The sequence below is a fragment of the Tachysurus fulvidraco genome, chromosome 13, assembly GCF_022655615.1.
Source record: "Tachysurus fulvidraco isolate hzauxx_2018 chromosome 13, HZAU_PFXX_2.0, whole genome shotgun sequence".
In the NCBI taxonomy this organism is placed as follows: domain Eukaryota; kingdom Metazoa; phylum Chordata; class Actinopteri; order Siluriformes; family Bagridae; genus Tachysurus; species Tachysurus fulvidraco.
Genome location: NC_062530.1, coordinates 5,236,587 through 5,257,242, shown reverse-complemented (window position 1 = coordinate 5,257,242; position 20,656 = coordinate 5,236,587). Strand labels below are relative to the sequence as shown.

The following is a 20,656-nucleotide window of genomic DNA, read 5'->3' as shown; positions in this document are numbered from 1 at the left end:
GAGTGAATACTTCTTCAGTCTTTTTTTATTTAGTTGTTTTTTTTTTTAATCTATATTGATTTACCTCCCACTTTAATACTATGTGATATTGTTTGTTTTCTTGTAGCTTCATTCAGCCCCCAATTAAGATACCATTGTTCCAAGTTTTAACAGTAGAAAACTAGGAAAAGTTTTGTTTTTTGTTTTGAGAACAACATGCTTCACATTTTGCAGAAATCTAAAGCTTTTTTTGTGCAGGAAAAAAAAGTGATCATTAAGCAGGAACGCCAGTTCACTCTCAACCCTCACACCAACCAGTCATTTGTTCCAATTGCCTCAGACTATAAAGAGGAACATCCCTGCTTTGGTTCCAGCCTCTTGGAGCAGGCCAGACATAATGAGAATTTATCGGCCTGTTGTGCTTGCCGTATGGACTCCCATAGCGCTGAGGGAAAAGGGAATTTGCATATGTCCTACGATTGATCGCTGCTCGTGGACAGATGAGCCATCAGATCAAATGGGACAGATGCTGCAGAGGACACTCGAGAGCGAGATATAAGTTGGATAAGTCCAACTACTCAGTGCCATTCAGCTTTAATGTGATAGAGAAATGTGCAAGCTGAAACTGTCATCGACTCAGTCAATCAGGTGCTGCCTTCTGCCATTAAAAGCATCCAGGTCTGTGAGACATGCAAAATTGCCCCGTGTTTTCTGTTATTACTCTTTGTTATTTTACTTTATTTCTCAAATGATGCTGAAACCATGTGGCTGCACTCTCTCAAGACTGCTCTCTCCTCTCTCTCTCTCTCTCCCCACTGTTAAAGTTAATCTCCCATAGAGTGTGTTCCACCGAGTGAGTCATTATTCATTTGATTAAATGGCGAAGCCGAGCTCTGCTCTGTAGACAAATCGCCTCTGCTTGTGTCTCGATATTGTGCTGTGGAGTGGCACTGGCACACAGTGAGATCGTTGTGATCTCCCAAAGTAACAAAACACTGCTATCTAAGGGATGCATATGTAATACCTGTGGTGTATCTTTACATCATAGTTTAGCCTTATTCAAAAGGTTTGTGTTAGACTACCTGATGTATACTTGTGGTTCTATACTCTTTCTCTATATAATATAAGAATGGAAAATATCACAATGTTATGGTTCTGTAGTTGTGACTAGAAAATACAAATCCCAGAACTGACAGATAACCAGCAAAAGAGTAAAACTTGAGCAAATTCTCAACCCGCACACAGATGCCAGATTATGCATCACTTTGAAAGTCACTATGGATAAAGCTGTTATTGGGTAGAAATGTTACAGAAATGCACCATTATGTCTGACTACTGGGCTTGGATTCTCAGAAACGATGCACTGGGTGTGTTTCCGTTTAAACTGAATCATGCTTGAAGCTGTCTCAGAACTCTTGGCTGAATTTAGCCTTCCACCCTTTTTCAAATCTGATATCATGACAATGGAATTCACCGATGGAGTGCTTTCTCTTGGCCCCCTGATTTACAGACCTTAGTGGTTGTGGATGTATTACCATGTACTGTAAATGCTCAGTTTTCTCAAATAATAGAGACATGGCAGAAAATAAATGGAGTGTGTGTATGTGTACATTGTGCGCATATATGTATGAACTACAAGGAAATACATATTTCTTTTAGCAGGATATCGCAGTGTGTTCTGAAAAAAGTTAAGGATTTCATAACCTGCAATAGATTATAGTCCCATCTACAGTACGGTGTATTGTGTCTGATGTCGATTGCTTTTAATTATGTACAATGTAAGTTACACTCATTACACAATACATTACACGCAGTGTGCTTTTGTTCTTCTCAGTGCTGTCAGTGATTTATTATTATTAATAGTATTGTGACTAATATAATTTGAATACTTATAATTGTTAGAAACAGAGTCTGTTTCTTTTCTGTGACACAAAATTCATGGATATTTTTGTGTAGGACTGTTATGACTTCTGTTGTTTTACTTGGAAAAAATGTAAATAAATTCAGCAAGCTTCAGGGGTGAAATTGTCATTTTTGGCATTAAGCTATGCTTACAACCTCATACTGTAGAATTTAATTAGCATGCATTATCATTTGGACTTCTTTGAAAACTAAGGTCCTCTCCATTCTAGATAAAAAAAGGTCATTCAGACTTCAATTTTAAAGGCAATTTCTGGTAGTGATGAATACCATTAAATGGTATTCTTTCAGAGAATTAAATGCATATATATTTACAGGGAAGAGAGAAGGTGTGGTTGGACAAGGTGTGGTTGGACAAGGTGTGGTTGGACAAGGTGTGGTTGAACAGGATGATACTTTTGCTTTTCCTTTTTTAGTATTGCATGCAATACTAGGCAGTCGTGGCCTAATGGTTAGAGAGTCTGACTCGTAACCCTAAGGTTGTGGGTTCGAGTCTCGGGCCGGCCTGAGGTGCCCTTGAGCAAGGCACCGAACCACCCAAACTGCTCCCCGGGCGCCGCAGCATAAATTGCTGCCCACTCCTCCGGGTGTGTGTTCATGGTGTGTGTGTGTGTTCACTGCTGTGTGTGTGCACTTTGGATGGGTTAAATGCAGAGAACAAATTCTGGGTATTTGTCACCGTACTTAGCCTTATGTCACTAGACTTCAATTGCATTTGTATGTTTCATGTTTGTTTTCTCTCTTAATGTTTCGGTGTTTTGTTGCTTTGTCCACTGGTTGCTGGTTGTGTCGGAGCTTCTGAGCCAATCTTGAGCTGCAGGCTCCTCAGTGCCTTGATCCACCATGTGTGACGTTTCCACAGACATGCTTTGCACAGACTGCTCAGGGCTCTATGTGGCAATTTGTTTGGGCTCACTTTGTCGATTTATGGCACAGACAGTGTTCCATGTGGTGTTGCTTGGTGTTGCCCATTGTGGCTATGCAGGCTGATTTTGACTATCAACATCTACAACACTGAAATTAGAACCTGTCATTTTTTTTAGAAGATTCTGTGTATTTGTTTTTTGGTAGTAAATCAATATCCCTGTTAAGAAACATTTGTCATAGTGCAGAGTTAGCTATGCTGCAGAGCTCCTAAAGCAAAGAAGGTTAAGGGCCATGATCAAGGGCCCAACAGTGGAAGCTTGGCAGTGCTGGGCCTTGAACCCCTGACCTTAGCTAATCAGTCACCACTATTTAAAGAATATGTTATTGTAGGATTAGTCTGGTGAATCATCTGCTTCTTCATGATTGCTGCACATGGTGCTAATATCAACTTAATAGTAAAATAATAACTAATCTATGGCCATTGCAGAACTGAAATCAAAACTATTCTTGTTAGTATTGTTCAAGATTCAGTCGTTATAATCATCCTTCACATACTTTTTTGCAACTAATAGCCACGTACAATTCTCAGAGTCGAGGCACTGGCTCCATCTGAAGGCAATTTCCATCTGCCTATCTATATCAAATTCTGCCCATCATCTGCATAACAGATCATCTGTATTTAGATCATCTCCAGGAGGATAGGTCTAGCAGCAGTGTTGAAAACATGGCAGAACAACAACAGCAACACATTTCCTACCCCTGCATCTCATAACCAACCTCCTTGAACATTTGTCACAATCATTCTAAGGTCTACACACCACAAAAAAAACTGAGGTTTATTTGATTGCACAAACAAACTTCAGGCCAAACCTCATTCTGTGGTCCCCCTCTAGCGCTTACAGTACCATTGGAAGATACCAAATTAAAGGCCTATAAGCAGAAGAGACTTTTAGCCTTGTTAACATTTGGACTTGTACAAGGCTGAGGAGAATGAGACCAAGCCATCAAAAGCCTCTTGAATGAAGAGCCAGTTGAGGAAGAGAAATGACCGCTTCCTTTCCCTCAGGCATTAAAGAGAGTATACATGGGAAGCTGAAACCCTTGGAGATGTAGTGAGCTCATGAGAGAAACTTTGAGGAGGCAGCGAGACCACTTGATAACCCTGAAGTTGCCATCACTATCCCTATCACCATCACTATCCCTCTATTTGATGCAGCACTTCTCAAAGGTTTGAAAACACAACAGGATTTGAACAGAAGTGTTATATAACAAACCTAATTAGCATCTTTATCTAATGTCTATAATACTATATTATGTTTGTACTTTAATATATGTGTATCTTTAATAATCACCAAAACTTGTCTACTTGTCAAAAAAAATGTCTACATAATAATATTTGATATGCCTGTATATTAATGGCTGCTACAATGTAGTGTATTTTACTAAGCTACAGTATTCTTGTGACTTTTATTAAGGCTTGAGAGGTGCCATTGACAATAAGTGAAACCAAAACCAAAGGCAAATGGACTTTTTGTAACAAACTACTCAGCCTACTCTTTACTTTTTTGTAAAGTCTGGCTGCACCATTATCCAAGATAATGCCTCGGCTTCAATCAGACAGAATATAACAAGTTTATATACTTTAGTCATAAGACCTGCTTTGCTCTTAGCCGATGCCTATGGTGCAATCACTGTCATGGATATACAGCACATTTCTACTAACACAACTTTAATCTGTCAGATCTGTGTTTCAAATCAGACTCGCCAGTTGGCTTCAAGGCTGTCATTGCTAGCCCTACACACAAACAAGGAATCTATCAGACTAATTCTAATTAACAACAGGGGAACTGTTCTAGGAACACTGGACATTAAGCAGGAATACACGCTGGATGGGACACTGGTTCATTGAAGTGAACCATGAACCCTCACACTAATACATTTACATGATCATGAACAACTGGCTTGATTTACTGTAGCCAATCCACCAACTGTCATATTTATGGGAAGAGGAAGAAACTTGAAGGAAACCTACACAGACATGAATAAAACATACTCCAGACAGACAGACAGACAGACAGACAGACAGACAGTAACCCAAGCTTAGGATCAAACTGGAGGCCTGGGAATTGTGAGGTGCCCATGTTACCCACTCCTCAACGTTAAAAGCACTAGGTCTGAAAGGAGTAATGTTGATTTAGGCACTGAAAAATAAGAAGAAATAAGAACACTGCTATTCCAAGCAAATGGGCCAAACCTCATCTCATCGGATCATGTTTTGAACCATGTGCATAGATGTCAGCAATTTAACAGTTAAGTCTGGGTATAATTGTTTGTGGATACAAAATGGCTGTCGGTGTGGTTTCTTTTTCTCTCAGTAAGAAAGCCACTAAACATGACATGTTACAAATGGGAGTCTAGCATTTTCATGATACTGTAGCAAGAATGGTAGCTCCTAAGTTTCTAGAGAACCTGCAATGCTGTAATAGTTGTATGTGACAACTTATAACAACAAACTAATTAGTTAAATAAACCAAAGGAAATTAGCATGCATTAAGAAAGTTTTAATAAGAAACAATTCATTTTGCGCAATTTAATGTTCCTCTTTGCTGCAAGTGGCCACATGCGATACATGTTTCAGGGAATAAAAGCATGTTTAGTTTTTTTTTTAATTACTTAATATTAATAGAACACATCTCTCAATTATTCAAGAACTTTTTCCACATTATGGAAGTGGTTGTATTACTCTTTGGTCTTTATTTGAAGATCCAGAATACAGCCTAAAAACAAATGTTCAGAAGGAAAGAAAACGACCAACAAACTTGAAAGAAATGTGCAAATCTCCACATTGTGTTATAAATTTGGTACCAATTAGAAGAAATGCAGGTAATACATGTAATCAACACTATCTTCCCCTTCCCCTGTACATATTTAACTGGAAAAAAATAGCTAACTCTATCTCAGAGGTAGGTTGAGATGGCATTGAGCTTGTTAGCAATATCAAGCTTTGCGATGTTAGCTTTGCAACAGTAGTATCATCTTAGTTACATTCTGCTGCAGCACAGCTATTTAATGAAGGTAGGAATCAGATGTGATAATTAAGGAAGAAATGCCTACAATCTAGCAATTACAGCAATTAATGTTCTAAAACAGTACTTGAGACTTTTTTTTTTTTTTTGAAAAAAAAAAAATCAGACAAAAATAATGAATTTTCCTATCTTTTTGAACTAACACTGCATAATAGTGGAGTAACAAGCACATGTAAAGATTATGATGACCTATGGCATCGGACCAGTGTTGGTAGCTTTAGAAAACGATATACGATATACAACCCATAACTGCTCACATGATTCAAGTAGATCTTAAAAGGTAATAGACACAAAATAAAACTGTGATCTACAAGAATCACCGAGCAAAAAAGCTGCCAATTTATCAGATCCATGCAAGCATTTGTCATTCATCAACCACATGCTTTCTTCTAAGAGGTGACTACTCATTAGCTAAATTATACATTATCTGTAAACCATCACGATAAGAACAAACCAATTTTATAAAGGAAGCAGTTAACAGGGGAATATAAACCTTTCAACCAGCACTGAGATATAAGGCTTTCATTCAAAAACTGTCTAATCCCCTCAGGCGTTTTAAGCATGAGAATCTGTTCAAGGATCCCTCAGTCAAGCAAAAGTGAATTTCCTGAACAAACTGGCTATGATAGTACATGATTCATGCATGCAAAATTCCCTGGCGTCCCTTTCAACCACATTTCATTATTTCACCTTCATTTCAGTGAGAGGGAGGAAAAAAAGAACTTTTCAACAGCATGATTGCTTCCAGTTGTATGGGTCTATATATCCTCTTCTCCTGACACTGAAATTAAGGGTTTCAGGGACTTTTCCTGATCTGAAGTAGTGATCTATAGTTTACTAGCACCTTTACAGTGCTCAGTTGTTTGCGTTTTAGCACCTGTCTCTATTTGATCTGGAGTTTTTAATCCAATGAAATAGTTTTGCTAAATAAAAAAACATTCTTAGAAACAAATGGAACAAATAAGCCAGTGTTTCTATTGGACTGAAAACTATTCTTACATCTAAAACCAGGCAGACATTGTACGAGTTGTTGTGATGTTCTAGGAAACATGGTTGGGAATCATAAAAGCCTATGATTTATTGTATTTATAGCTAGGAATGCACATCCTATGGTCTTTGAAAGATTCTATGGTCTATGGAGATTTTGACGCTACCAAGGCTAAAATTTGGCCTGATTCTGAATGGCTCAAAGTGTACAGTGTCCACCTGGCTTTAAAGATGCTGGTGTGTTCTGGTGTGAGTTTGCTATGTTGAAAAGAGTATGTTTGGTAATATGGTAAAAGTAAAATAGCCCCATTTTTGTACCCCACTGTGTGGTGTAATCAGGGTGTCAGTATGTATCTTGAGTATATAAGAATTACACACTTCCCCCCCCAGCTTCCAATTAACTTATGGGACCAGAACAGCACATAACAACACATAAACAACTACAATATGGGCTAAAAACAACAATTAGTACTCCATTCACATTTCAACAGAACAGCTTCTCTCCCAGATATCATCAATGGACTGAATGAATCTGGCGATCAGGACCTAAAATAGAAAAATAAAGACAAATCCAAAGATAAAAGCAATGTTATTTCCAAAATGTTAGTTCCTAAATGTGATACCTTTTCAAAACAACTCCTCTCCATCCATTCCGTTTCCCTTTCTGCTCACTTCTGATGGAACACGCTTAGAAAATATGCTAGCTAGCTAACTTCATTCCTGTCCTTTTGACCTTACACTATATTATCCATGTGGCATGTGTTTTAGGTTTGGCTGCATGTATAGTTTTTGTTAACTAGTGATTAACCAACATCCATGCTAGTGGAACGAGGCCATTAAGGACCTTCTTCTAAGGAATATACTTGAAATGTTAATAAATAATAAATTATGGGTAGTCAATAATTTGGCTAATAGCTTTGCACTTATAAAGGGACATTGTCATTCGATGTCACAATATCATCAATAACCATACAATGAGAATTTTTTTTTTCTTCTAGTCATCTTCAGAAAAGTATGTAACTTGTTGGTGAACATTTGACTTGTGGAATATTTGAAATATTTTATATTCGTGAATGTGTCCAGATAACAGAGTGGAGTTAATGTTGTAGGAAGAAAATGTACAATATTCTATAAGGTTTAATAGAAGTCAACCATATAATGGATTCACACATCAATGCAAAAAATAAAAAAAAGTTTAAAAAAGAGTTCATGAGGACATATTTGAATAAACTGTAGTTATAGTAGGCTGTGACATTTAGATAGGTTCAAACTAATTAAGGTCTGGAACATGGACAGATCATTGTGAAGGATATTTTACAATTTTTTACTTTTACTGCCTTTACATACAAATCTAATGCCTCAGTCATTAAATTGTCTGCCTTTATATGAGATTAACAAAAACTAAGATTTTGTTCAGACAATTAGCAAGCTTTGACAAATAAAAAACTAACCTACTGTGCTAAGCTAGCATCAGCTTAGTCTAACTAACATGATTAGGGAAAAAATCTACTGAGTATTTTTAAATCACGTTACATTGTAAAAATTGGCATAGAGTGGCTAAGACATGATGTTAAATAAAGCAAAATAAACTAGATTGGAACTTATTTAGCCAGCATAATTCAGCACAGTATAAAGTATAACTCACTGGGAGATCTTGCAGTTCGTTGTTCGGACAAGGCGCCCCGTGTAGTGGATGTTACACCTGACAATGTTGTTGGTGAAGTCCGACTCAAGCACAAAGTATTTGGGGTTAACCTGAACCTGGAGTTTAGAACAGATAAAAAAGATACATTATCATCGTATTACTTCACAGTATTAGTTTAGTTTTTGGTAGATTATCTGAGATAATTCACTCATAAATAAAAGATCTCAGATCAGGAATCTGGAGTTAAGTAAAGCCTCTGTGTATGCAATTCCTGATATCATTGTTTCTCCAGAGACACAAAGCATGTCTATATTTGCCTGCCTTCTATTAGTACTGACAGTATAATCAGAAAATAGATGCATACCAAACATATTGCAGAATCATTGTTCACATTGTTGGAGGACTATTCTCTCTCTCTCTCTCTCTCTCTCTCTCTCTCTCTCTCTCTCTCTCTCTCTCTCTCTCTCTCACACACACACACACACACACACACACACACACACACACACACACACACACACACATACACTAACAGCTGCATTTGATAAAAAATGAAGAGTCCCTTCAGCTAAAAATCCACATTCTAACATGTTGTTTCAGTTGTACTGTACATAAAGAATACTGTATGTCTTTATACAGCACAATGAAATTCTTTAACTTTAGACGTTAGGATCAGAGAGCAGGGTCAGCCATGATACTGCACCCTTGGAGAAGAGAGGGTCAAGGGCCTTGCTCAAGAGCCCAATAGTGGCAGATTGGCAATATTCTCCGATCAACAACCCAAAACCACTACTTCCCCATTAACCCCCAAAATGTCAAACTTTTATTTGACCCACTGCTAATGTTTATTTCGAGCTGTATTTTGTAATAAACCTTTTTTCTATTTCTTCAAAGCAGGTTTATTACAAAATACAGCTCAAATATTTTTTTTTCTTTGTAGGCAAATGTTCTTGCTTTTAACAGCTCTCTATATTATTGCCTGTTTATTAAAAATAGTATTACAAATAACCCAATAAGTCTAAAACTGGGACCTGATGGTGAATAGGGAAGTGACAAACAAACCTGTTGATGTCATTATTTATTTATTTATTTATTTATTTATTTATTTATTTATTTATTTATTATACCGTATTAGGAGATAAATGTAGAAAATTAGCTACATGGACACACAACCAGAAAACTGAACTATTTGAGTGAAACTGGACATCTGGCAACCCAAATCCAACTGTACTGTACCATTTTCAGTATACACTAACATTCATTTGGGCTTGGTTCTGTTTGTAATGGTTACAGGACTGCTTTGTTTGCATCCTTTGTTGTCTCGCTTCCTGTTTTCTGTTGCCCATGTTAAAGCTCTTGATTGTTAGCATCTGTGTTCAGTTTGTTTTACCTAGTAAACAATGTGTGAACACAACTTTCTTTGCGTGATTAGTGAGCCTTCTATGTTAAACTGTACATTTAACTAGAAACATCTTTGCTATCCTCAGAACATTTAGTTTGTTCTCGTTTCCTATCTCTCCAGATTTTCCAATGGATCTCAAGTTGTCTTTTTGCTTTGTGCTGGTTTCTGGTTTCTAGCTTGTAGATCCAAACTTTTTGTTCAGATGCACCTCTTTGTAACTGTGATCCAATCCTTTTTTTATGAAAACACAGGAATAACCCAAATAAGAGACTTTCTGCTTGCATTTAGCTGCTTCTGGATTCCATATGTTGCCATCATTAGCATGCTTTGAATTAGTAGTTTTGAAATAGTCCAAGACATGGAACAAACTGGCATGTTAAATGCAAAATGAAAGAGGCCTGGATTGCATTATGCTCATATGAAAGTTATTACCTTCAGTATGTAGTTTCCTGGCTTGATATCTGTGATATCAATCCACTGGCAGTCAATATCTGCATTGTATGTGTCATAGCAACCTGGACTGAGACCCTGGAGGAGCATTTGAAAACAAAATTGAAAGAGAATGAGTTTTCCGGTGTATACACCAGCAGCTACTGTAGGCATTTCATTTAATTTGTACGCTACTTTTAAAAATACCCCTTTCCACAAAGCAGCTTTCAAATATTTCATATTATTAATGAGCAATCAAGAGATCACAGGAGCAATTAACCATGAGGAACAAACCCCTATATTTGGTTATATGCTAAAAACAAAGGCAATGTTAAATACGATGTCATGTTGTACACACACACACACACACACACACACACACACACACACACATATATATATATATATATATATATATATATATATATATATATGTGTGTGTGTATGTGTGTTAAATACGATGTCATGCTGTACACACACACACACACACACACACACACACACACACACACACACACACAAACACACACACACACAAATATATATCTATGTGTGTGTGTGTGTGTGTGTGTGTGTGTGTGTGTGTGTGTGTGTGTGTGTGTGTGTGTGTGTGTGTGTGAGAGTGAATGTGTGTGTGTGTGTGTGTACAGCATGACATCGTATTTAACACACACAGACACAGACACACACACACACACATATATATATATGTGTGTGTGTGTGTGTGTGTGTGTGTGTGTGTGTGTGTGTGTGTGTGTGTGAGTGTGTGTGTGTGTGCACTTTATGTGTCTAAGACAACTAAATTAAATTCCTTAGCTCTATGAAGGTCCTGGAGAAACGTTGTCTCATTTCACTATGTACTGCGTCAACTATATATGGTTAAAAAGACAATGAAGCTTCTTGAATATACAGGTCACTTTTGAGAATGTAAGGATGCAACAATACGTTAATCTTTACCTGATTGTTTGCTAATAAAAGACTAACATGGAGTGGTCCATGCACAGTGTAGAGCTAAAGAATGGGTTCTTCCCACTTCTGAGGTAAATAGAATGCATCATATTTATTTTGATCTCTTAAAAACACAGAATAATGTATTCATAGTTAGTTAAATCGTAGCTGTAAAGAGATACAGTACTGTTGTGTTGAAAGGATGTTCGGAAGATGTGTAGATTTTTTAGAAGTCCTAGATCGAAGACAATTTCAGCAGCAGTATTAAGGTACAAATCTACTCTAATACTTTTTTCTACTGTACCATATACAGTATTCTTAATTTTGGTAAAAGATACACTAAATTGACCCTGATACAGCACTAAATATGCCTACAGGAAATGACAGGACATACCTGCGTATGAGAAGTGCAGGCGTAGCGTTTAAGATGGCCGAAGTCACACGTGGTGTCCTCCAGACAGAAACTGGCCTTGTGTCCTTCTGCTACTTTCCTTCCCGTGCTCACCTCCAGTAGGTCATAGTGACTGAATTCGTCCATGCTGTGGTAATGTCTACAAGTGTAAAAGTGTGTGAAAGAGAGTGATTCATTCATTCAGTCAACATAATCTAATAAAAGCAACAACGCAAGCAATTCTCTTTCATTTGCACTTGTTCATTTTGACTGTCAGCTCGCAGCACTTTGAGAGCGCCGTGTTCGTCTGTAATGTTGGGTTCGAGTGCCACGGGGGCAATTCAATCAGTCACAGAATACTGCAAGAGCTGTTCAACAAGCAGTGACTAGTGTTAAGAAGCTCAATTCAGACTCGCCTCACACTTTTTGTTGCAAGCTTTCCAAACCGCATTTGGCAGTGATGTATAAACTGGAACTCATGAGAATTTCAATCAGCCTGGCAAAGCATTTGGCTCTAAATGCATCAATATGAAGTATCAGTGACAAGTGTCAATATTTCAACACTGCACCTTTTTGCAAAATTAAGAGACTTTCCCGGTGTATGATTTAAGTGTTTAGCTAAGGTGTGTTTTAGTAGGAGTCTGGCAGGTGATGTAATAAATTCTGGAGCATACTGAATCAGAAAGGAATTAAGTCGCATGTTTCATGTTACAGTATAAGAACGAAAATAGCCAAGGGCCTTCTGAGAGCTACTTTCCATCAGGAAGGAACTGTCAGGGAGCAAGACTCAGAGTTTCCACCAGGATAGAATGTTATCCATGGTATGCCAAAAAAAAGGCAACAACTTGGTGACAGACATAGTACAGGTAGACATACCAAATAAAGAAAGAACAATTTTAACACTGTGTATAGAATTCAAACCTATACAGTATAAGAATGACTGTATCCGACAAAAACAACTATGTCCTACTATTTTTATATATCTATTGTCAATCCTAGGCTCCTAGGTATTAGTAGTTGCTGCTTACTTATTCTTGTTTCCTTCTTTAGTTTTTTAAAGACTGAAAGTTATAACCTAAATAAATGCTTTATACAGTATTATATGTTCCTAGTGCAAAGAAAATACAGCTTTGCCTGTAACAAGGGGATTATTTGCATAGACCTTATTAAAGCAATGAATAAACCTTATTAACCGAGCTTTATAAACACATTTGCACTATCGGATTCATGTGGAGTTTTTACTGCGTCATAAGTAGTCAAAATAAGTATCGGTAGAAATTTCTTTCTTCATTTCTTATATTCTAAACCACAGAGAAACTTTAAAAATGTTTACTATTTAAACATGTATTATTATTATTATTATTATTATTATTATTATTATTATTATTATTACATTTATGATTTTGTCAGGAACCTATAACATAGGAACCTATAACCAATAACATTCACAAAAACTTACAGATTCCTCGCCTTAATTTGCACATAACATCGTTCATGACTCCGAACGTCGACTTGTTATTACAGTCATAAAGTTTCCTAAACCGAATTTATTTTTTTGTCATACGTCTTATGACCACAACACACATATCCATGTGCATTTACGATTCAGGATTTAAATTAGCACTTTCTATAAATATAGAATGTTACTAAATTAATTGATTGAAAATGAAAAGCTCACATGGGTCAAGGGACTCACATGTCAATTGTCACACAGTTCAGCTTGAGCACAGGTTATCTCTGTCTGAGACTTAAGCACAAAAAGTTATCCAGCAATGCACAACCTTACTGACATTGTGGAATAAAGAATACACCCTTAAACATACAGACAGGTTTGAAATATTTCACAAAGGTCTATCGTTTGTGTGTGACAGCTGTTGAAGGATCTGGAAACTCAGACACTTCAAATGTAATGATGGAAAGTAATAAAGAATTGGAGGTCAAATACAGACAAAAGACTTTGACTACACGGTTGAGGAAGTGGAATTTGCCCGTCGTGTTTTTCCTTTAAAACCTTCTTTTTGTTGATGTTATTGCTTGCTCACTAAATAAGTGTGAGGCAAGTTCTAACATTTTATTTATGGGATTGAGTGTCAACCGTGTAAATTTGTACAGAGTTAAGTTCTACAGTAACTTGTATTAATGAAATTTGTAGTTATCAGGGAACTTCTTTGTATGAACTGCATATGCTGCTGTTCTAGAGCCCTCAGGGGTAAAACCCAGCTCCATGCAGATAATATTGGCAGACGGAGAGAGAATTTAATTTATTTTTGATTAAGCTCAGTTAAGGTTAGATACAAAGCTGTCTGTGGAATTTAGACTCACAATAATGGCCAACAGCTAAACAAGCCTGCGGTCTAATCCCCATCCAAAAGAAAAATCCTATTAAATGCTGCAACAAATGAGAAAACAATGCCATTAGATGTGGTATTTCAGACCAGGTGGTACAGAATTATCCGACTGGCAAAAAATATCCATTAGATGCGCATTTCATTTATTAAAAAAAAATCAATTCTTGGTATCACTGATATCTTGTTTTCCATTTTTCAACTCATGTAGTTCAGTATAAGAAACTAAACCTGTCACTACACAGATGCATAAGAAATAAGATAATTGGGTTGGACTTACTGGTGACAGCTGTGCCACTCCCAGGTATGCCGTGGTCGGTTGGGCATGAAATCAGCCGTTCCCTGGTTCTTAACCCGCTGAGGGAAGCGTAGCAAGACCCTGACATCATAGTCTGTGATGTCAGAGCTGTAGGCTGTACTGTGGAGAAGACAAACATTTCCCAGGCCATTAAGTACAAAAAAAGCAATATACTGTAAGCAGTGATATATTACAGCCACAGTTAATTAGGACTGTCACACTTGACTTGTATATTATTCAGCCTTCCTTATAAAACAAGGGTAGAGGAAAAAGCCTTTGTATCCATCCATCTATGCATCTTCTGTATTCCAGGTGACCTAGAGCACAGGGTGGGGGACATGAGGTGCCGACCTACTGCAGGCCACATTTTAGAGATGCCAATCGGCATGCAGTGCATGTATTTGGACTGGGGAGGAAACTGGAGTATGTGTAGAAAACCCCCCGAATCACAGAGAGAACATACAGATTTTGTGTACACTTGGACTCTGGAGGTGCAAGACAAATGTGCTAACCACTAAGCCACCATGCTTCCACCTTACCCCCTTTTAATGAGTATATAATAAATCCAATGTTATTAAAACCTGGTCAAAAATGGTCAAGAAACATACATTTACCTAGAAAGGCACTTTTCTTCAGCAGCACAGCGAAGCGAGTACATGTGGGATCGTTGAATGTACGTAGAAGCCTGGATATAGTTAGGGTCAGGCACCAGGTCAGGTAATCCTAATCACAAAACACAACTCTCGATCAATCTGTGATCAGTACATGACTCAAATACCATTACAACTTGATCTAGTTATTTTCTTCTCTATTTTTTATGGTGCTTTTACATCTTATTCATTTGCTTAGTCCAAATATTTTTTTTGGCTATATGGTATATTGTAGTTTCATACTGCAATTAATAAATCAAATCAAATAGCTGCCTAAGGGCCATGTAAAGCTAAAACTTATGCTTAAAAACTGTTCATTTAACGGTCAGGAATATGACGAAAGGAAAAGGTAACGCGTTTACAAAGTGGTTAGGATCATATAAGGACAGAGAACACAGATATTTGCTAATTGTGTAAAAATACTCTGTATTGCATATTGATTTTGTTTATTGGTCCAGAACTCCAAAACGCATGGTATTTCAGTGGAAAAAAAAAAAGATTGAGTGAACCGTAGACCAACTCATTCAGATATTCTTCAAATGGGGCCACATCCTATTTTGATTACTAGATTCTTACCTGTCTAAATGAACCACACTAAAGAATTAAAATAGAATATACACTGCGTAGCAGCCTTATTCTCATCATACTAGTGAGGTTTTTGGTTAGTTCTTCTGGAAGAAATGTTTAAAAGCTTACTTTAGGTTTATTTTCAGAAATGGTTCATAAAACAATGTTTTTAGATTTTTAGAAACCTTTTTAAAAATGCTTTAATTTTTGTTGTAAATATAATATCATCATGATAAAAAAAATCCTTTTATAATACCATAAACCAAATTCTCTTCTATTGTCATATACTATGAATTACACATACAGTACTCACCAAGAATAGTCCTAAGTCTATATTTAAGCAGCACAACCCAAATATAGGCATTAATATGTCATATATATATATATATATATATATATATATATATATATATATATATATATATATATATATATATATATATATATAGTGACAGTGATATAAAGCAAGCACCGACAGTAGAACAACAATGATCTCATTTTACTGCTGGTTCCAGACTGGGCCCAAAACCAAGTCTGTTATAAAAATAAATAGAGCAAAGTAAGAAAAAATACATGGTGGATGTCAGAGCTAATAGCTATAACACTTTCAGAAAGATATATATCATAAAGCACCAAAAAACCAGTCTTTTAGCTCCTCTTATAGCTAAAGAACTAGACAAGACAAAGGCAGCTTTAAACCTGTGAAAATGCTGCACAGAGAACACCTAACCACTAAACATTTATGGCTTCAGTGCTTTTAAGACTTGATTGCTGCACATTTCTACAATGAGTGCTTCAACTGTGTGATCTTGCAGTCTCAGTTCTGAGTACACATCCGATTTGTCATCTCTCTCTGAACCAGACTTTGAAGCTTCTTGGGTCAGGTCTAGTAAATAGTGTACCAGCAGTGTGAAAAGGTCGGTGTTTCTTTTTTACTGCCCCCACTTCAAATACAGTAGTTTGATGTGCTTACATTATATGGTGTTATTTTATCTCTACTAGATCTCTGTACTGTTAACTTTACTGTAAATTATGACATAATATGTGTTCAGAATATTCAATTAGAATCTTAATATTAAATCCAATAAGTGTTTTTACACACACAGACACACACACACACACACACACACACACACACACACACACACACAAATAAATATATATATATATATATATATATATATATATATATATAGATATATATATATATATATATATATATATATATATATATAAGATATGAACTATAGCCAGTTAACCCAGTTAACAATAAAAAAGTTAAAGTCAAAAAACCTTAAGTTTGACCGTAAGTCAAAACCTGACGCTGCATGCTGGTAAAACAAGTAAGGTTGAAGGCTGAAGGTGTTAAGTGTGGAATCTGGCATGTGGTTGACATCCGATGGCTCACTTGAGGAAATCCTCACAGGTGGTTCTATATTCATGTAACTGTTTGACCACTCGGTAAAAGAATATCCCACATTTACAGGAAAATACTGTAATATCCCACATTTACATGAACAGCCAAGCATATGTAAATCCTTTTTTTTTTTACCTTTGCAGTTTCTCATAAACAGAATGCCCACACTTTTCTGTAAGTTCTATGAATGTTTCTTTAGAAACTGAGATCACTCGCATGCAAAAGAGTTACACATTACGAAACAAGCCTTTTGGCCTCAGCAGTGAATGGGTCTCATATGGCTTCCCTGAGTTACCTCCCTTCTTCATTTAGCACGCACACAAACACTTTTTTGTTTCTTGTGGCAACCTGAAGTTTTGGGAGAATGTTCTGTACATATCTTTAAATAACATATTGCTCTTGTTTCATCCCCACTCCCAAATACTATAGCTGTATGTAATTCACCCCACCCTTTGTTGGACATACTGGGATCATTTACTTTGTACATAACCCCCCCAGCACCCAACTTCCTCACTCCCCTTCACCAACCCACCCCACCCATTAGCTGCCCTTTGGCTGGATGAAGTCACTCCTAACTCACCAATGAGTAAACAATGGGAACATTTAATTCAGAATGCCTGGCCAGATGCTCTACACATAGTTACAGATTTCACAACACCTGGTTCCAGTAACATGACCGCTTGCGGAGATGAGACAAGCCTGTAGTTCCTTTTGTTTATAAATTGTTAAAAAAAAAAAAAGGAACGACAAATGCATAATGTCAAAGATGGTCAGTGATAAAAAAACATAAACAACAACAACATGGAAATCTAGTAGAAAATAATGTCCCTCTCCAGCTGCACAAGCAAATAGCTTTGGAATCAAATAGTGCAGTTTCGGTCCCTGGGGCTTTAGGTTTGTCAGACCCAAAGGAGCTATGCTTGCCAGGAGACACACTGGGATGGCAAGAAAGCTACATTTTTTAGATCAGACTATTCTTTGACAAACACTTCCTTTTCCATCAAAGCGAGAGAGAGGGATTTTGAACTATACTCCACATGAGCATCCATTTCAGATTACCACCAGCTGTGCTACTGCATTACAATACAACCCCTCTCTGTTGTATTAATCCATGGTGTAGCTCACATAGTGAATACGTAATAGATTCACTACACAGAATAGATTTTTCTCATGATGTTCAGACTAACTATTTCAACTGGGAATTAGGGGGCTGATAAAAAAAAGTAGACTATATGTATTCTTTTTTGCTAGTTTTATTTACACTAAAACTAAAAGTTACTGAAAGGAATTTTGAAAATTATAAAGTCTGCAGCAATTGGATTTCTTGAAAAATTGGTGCAGTGTGTGGATGTGACTGTACCTCTTTGCTGAGGTCGGTAGACACTTCCTACATTGGTTGAAGGGTTCTCTGCAAAGTTGGAGTTGAGAGGGTTACGTGCAGGTTGCTGAATGAACGGAGGCATAGGTTGTGGCCTTCCAAATGGAGGGAACTGCTCATACTGGGGGCTTTGCAGGGAAGGTTGACCTACACCTGTTGAAATTGATTCTGCACCATTACTTGGATCAGGACGACCTGCTGTTTCATCATTGTACAAGCTGTGTGTGTACCGGCGGTCCAAAGGATCTGAGAATGGGGGTTGTGCAGGTTGTGCAGGTTGTGCTGGTTGGGCAGGAGCAGCAGGAAATGGTGGCCCATATGGTGGATAGTAGCGGTAAGTGTCATCCCTAATTTCTGTCCTTGGAGCCACAGGTGCAAGGCCTGCTCCTGTAAATACACCACCATAACTTCCAACAGAATAACCACCACCACCAGCAGCAGCTCCACCACCACCAGCAGCAGCAGAACCATACCTTGCTCCTGTGAAACTTCCACTTGTGTCTGCTGAAAACCCAGTTCCTTGGAATGGTGGCTCAAAAGGTTCATATGGGGAATAATAGGGAGGCTGCTGTTGGAAATTGTACTGTTGGTAAGATGGCACACTGAAGGAAGAAGATGATGAGGAGGATGAGGATGAAGAAGCTCCAGAGGAAGGTCTGTAACGTGCGCTTTGGGATGACTGAAAGCGACTTGATTCACCTGTTCCAGTACCAGCAGAACCTTGTCGCCAATTTTCTGGCAATTGACCAAATCCAAAGGGGTGTCTGGCCTGGCCTCTGATCGTTTCTGAGTTACCTCTGGAAGGAGCCTGTCTGCGCACATTCCCTCCATTTGGTCTGGACCGTCTGTTTGGGCTGTCTGCTAAAACTACTCTGTGACTTCTGTCCTGTTCCTGGCCCCGAGCAGGGATGTACTCAGCTCCACTGTTGAGAAGACTGAACACCCGTCCATTGTTCTCCCACTGGATCACTTGCCTCCATGGATTTGAAGAGGAATCTTGCCCCTGACTAGGAGACTGAGCCTGTGACTGAGCCTGTGACTGTACCTTAACAATGCTCAGCAACATCCACACCCACCATGATATGTGAACAGACTGCATCTTCATAATATTTACATGGAAAGCAACAATCTTTTTATGCAAAATGAATAAGTCCAGCTCACTGAAAAATAATCCTTGATCCTTGAAACAAAGTGCACAACACAACCAAAGAGATGGAGATTGCAGTGTCCATATAGCCCTTACAGTTAAAAAGCAGTGCTACAATTTAGTCTTTTGAATAGTCCTTGGTGCAGACATACCTGTGAGGAGGGGAGTGCACTTCTAACATCCCAGGAGAGGCAACTGTCTAACAATCCTTCCTCTTCCTGATGGTTTAAGTGTGGAATTGTTAGTGGACTGAGCATTGCTCTCTAAGCTTCACAAGTGAGAACTGCCTACTGCTTCCTAACCCCAGCTCTCTATTTGCCTCTCTGATTCCTTGCAACCTCTCCCAAAATTTCCCCCTCTACTGTGCTCTCTCTCTTTCCCACTAAAGTTCCCTCCCACATGGCCCTAGTGCTAGAGCTGTTCCCTTATAACCACAGCAAAGTCATATCTCTTCACCGGTTTCCAGAATCAACATCACCATCTGTGGAGACATTTAGATTGCCAGTACAACGTGTTCTAAACAGAGCACAGATTCTTTTGATCAAGGGGACCTGAAGGTATCTCTGGTTCAAGTCATCAAGGGATCAGCAATACACAATCATACTTTTTTTTTGTCCACACACAACATAATCATGCAAATAAGTAAAAATAACCTCAGTAGGCTTTACCAAAGGTGTAGTGTTTTGTAGCTTTATTGACATGACTACTTGGATACACAGAATTGACAAAGGTTTGGTACAGTGCTTGAGGGCAATAAATTCTTTTTCCTACGAGTATGTGAACTGAACGCTACCAAAAAGGCAGACAAACGTTATTTAAGGAATGTAAAGAATGTATTACATTCATTAATATATTTATTAGAGAAAGAATTGAATAGATATCAGTTGTGTGAACTGATTGCAATGTAACAGTCTGAGGTATTAAAATGGATGTGGCCAATTGCATTTACTTTGAAGAACTGTTCAAAAAACATCCTTCTTATTTACATTATACAGTTAAATTGGAATTTCTTCAAAGGGCATTTGTATGTAGATTAAGTTTAGGTTTGAAGCTTTCAGAGTGGGTCTTGCACAAATATTACAAGCATCAAATGTCCCTATTTTGTTATCAAAGTCAGCATTATACTGGGTGTTTGTGTTGGCCCACCTAATCAGTAATGTTAAGAGTTTGCCAATGAGTGAGGCATGACTGCATTCCTCT

At 37.7% G+C, this 20,656-nt stretch overlaps 1 protein-coding gene across 1 annotated transcript; it reads right to left on the bottom strand.

Annotated features, from left to right (window-relative positions):
* Window positions 1–5,370: 5,370 nt before the first annotated feature.
* Window positions 5,371–19,815, bottom strand: loxl1 (lysyl oxidase-like 1). The gene is made up of 7 exons (XM_027174329.2): window positions 18,292–19,815; window positions 14,912–15,020; window positions 14,280–14,417; window positions 11,658–11,814; window positions 10,319–10,414; window positions 8,485–8,600; window positions 5,371–7,385 (listed from the first exon to the last, which is right to left on the bottom strand). Exons 1-7 carry the CDS (start codon window positions 19,412–19,414, stop codon window positions 7,379–7,381), a joined length of 1,746 nt encoding a protein of 581 aa, XP_027030130.1. The 5' UTR covers window positions 19,415–19,815; the 3' UTR covers window positions 5,371–7,378.
* Window positions 19,816–20,656: the final 841 nt, after the last annotated feature.

Coding starts and splice junctions, on each gene's coding strand:
- loxl1 (XM_027174329.2), bottom strand. CDS start 19,414: ATGAAGATGCAGTCTGTTCACATATCATGGTGGGTGTGGATGTTGCTG. Junction 11,815..14,279: donor GAGTGGCACAGCTGTCACCA/GTAAGTCCAACC, acceptor TTACACTTGTAG/ACATTACCACAGCATGGACG. Junction 10,415..11,657: donor CCTGCACTTCTCATACGCAG/GTATGTCCTGTC, acceptor ATGCTCCTCCAG/GGTCTCAGTCCAGGTTGCTA.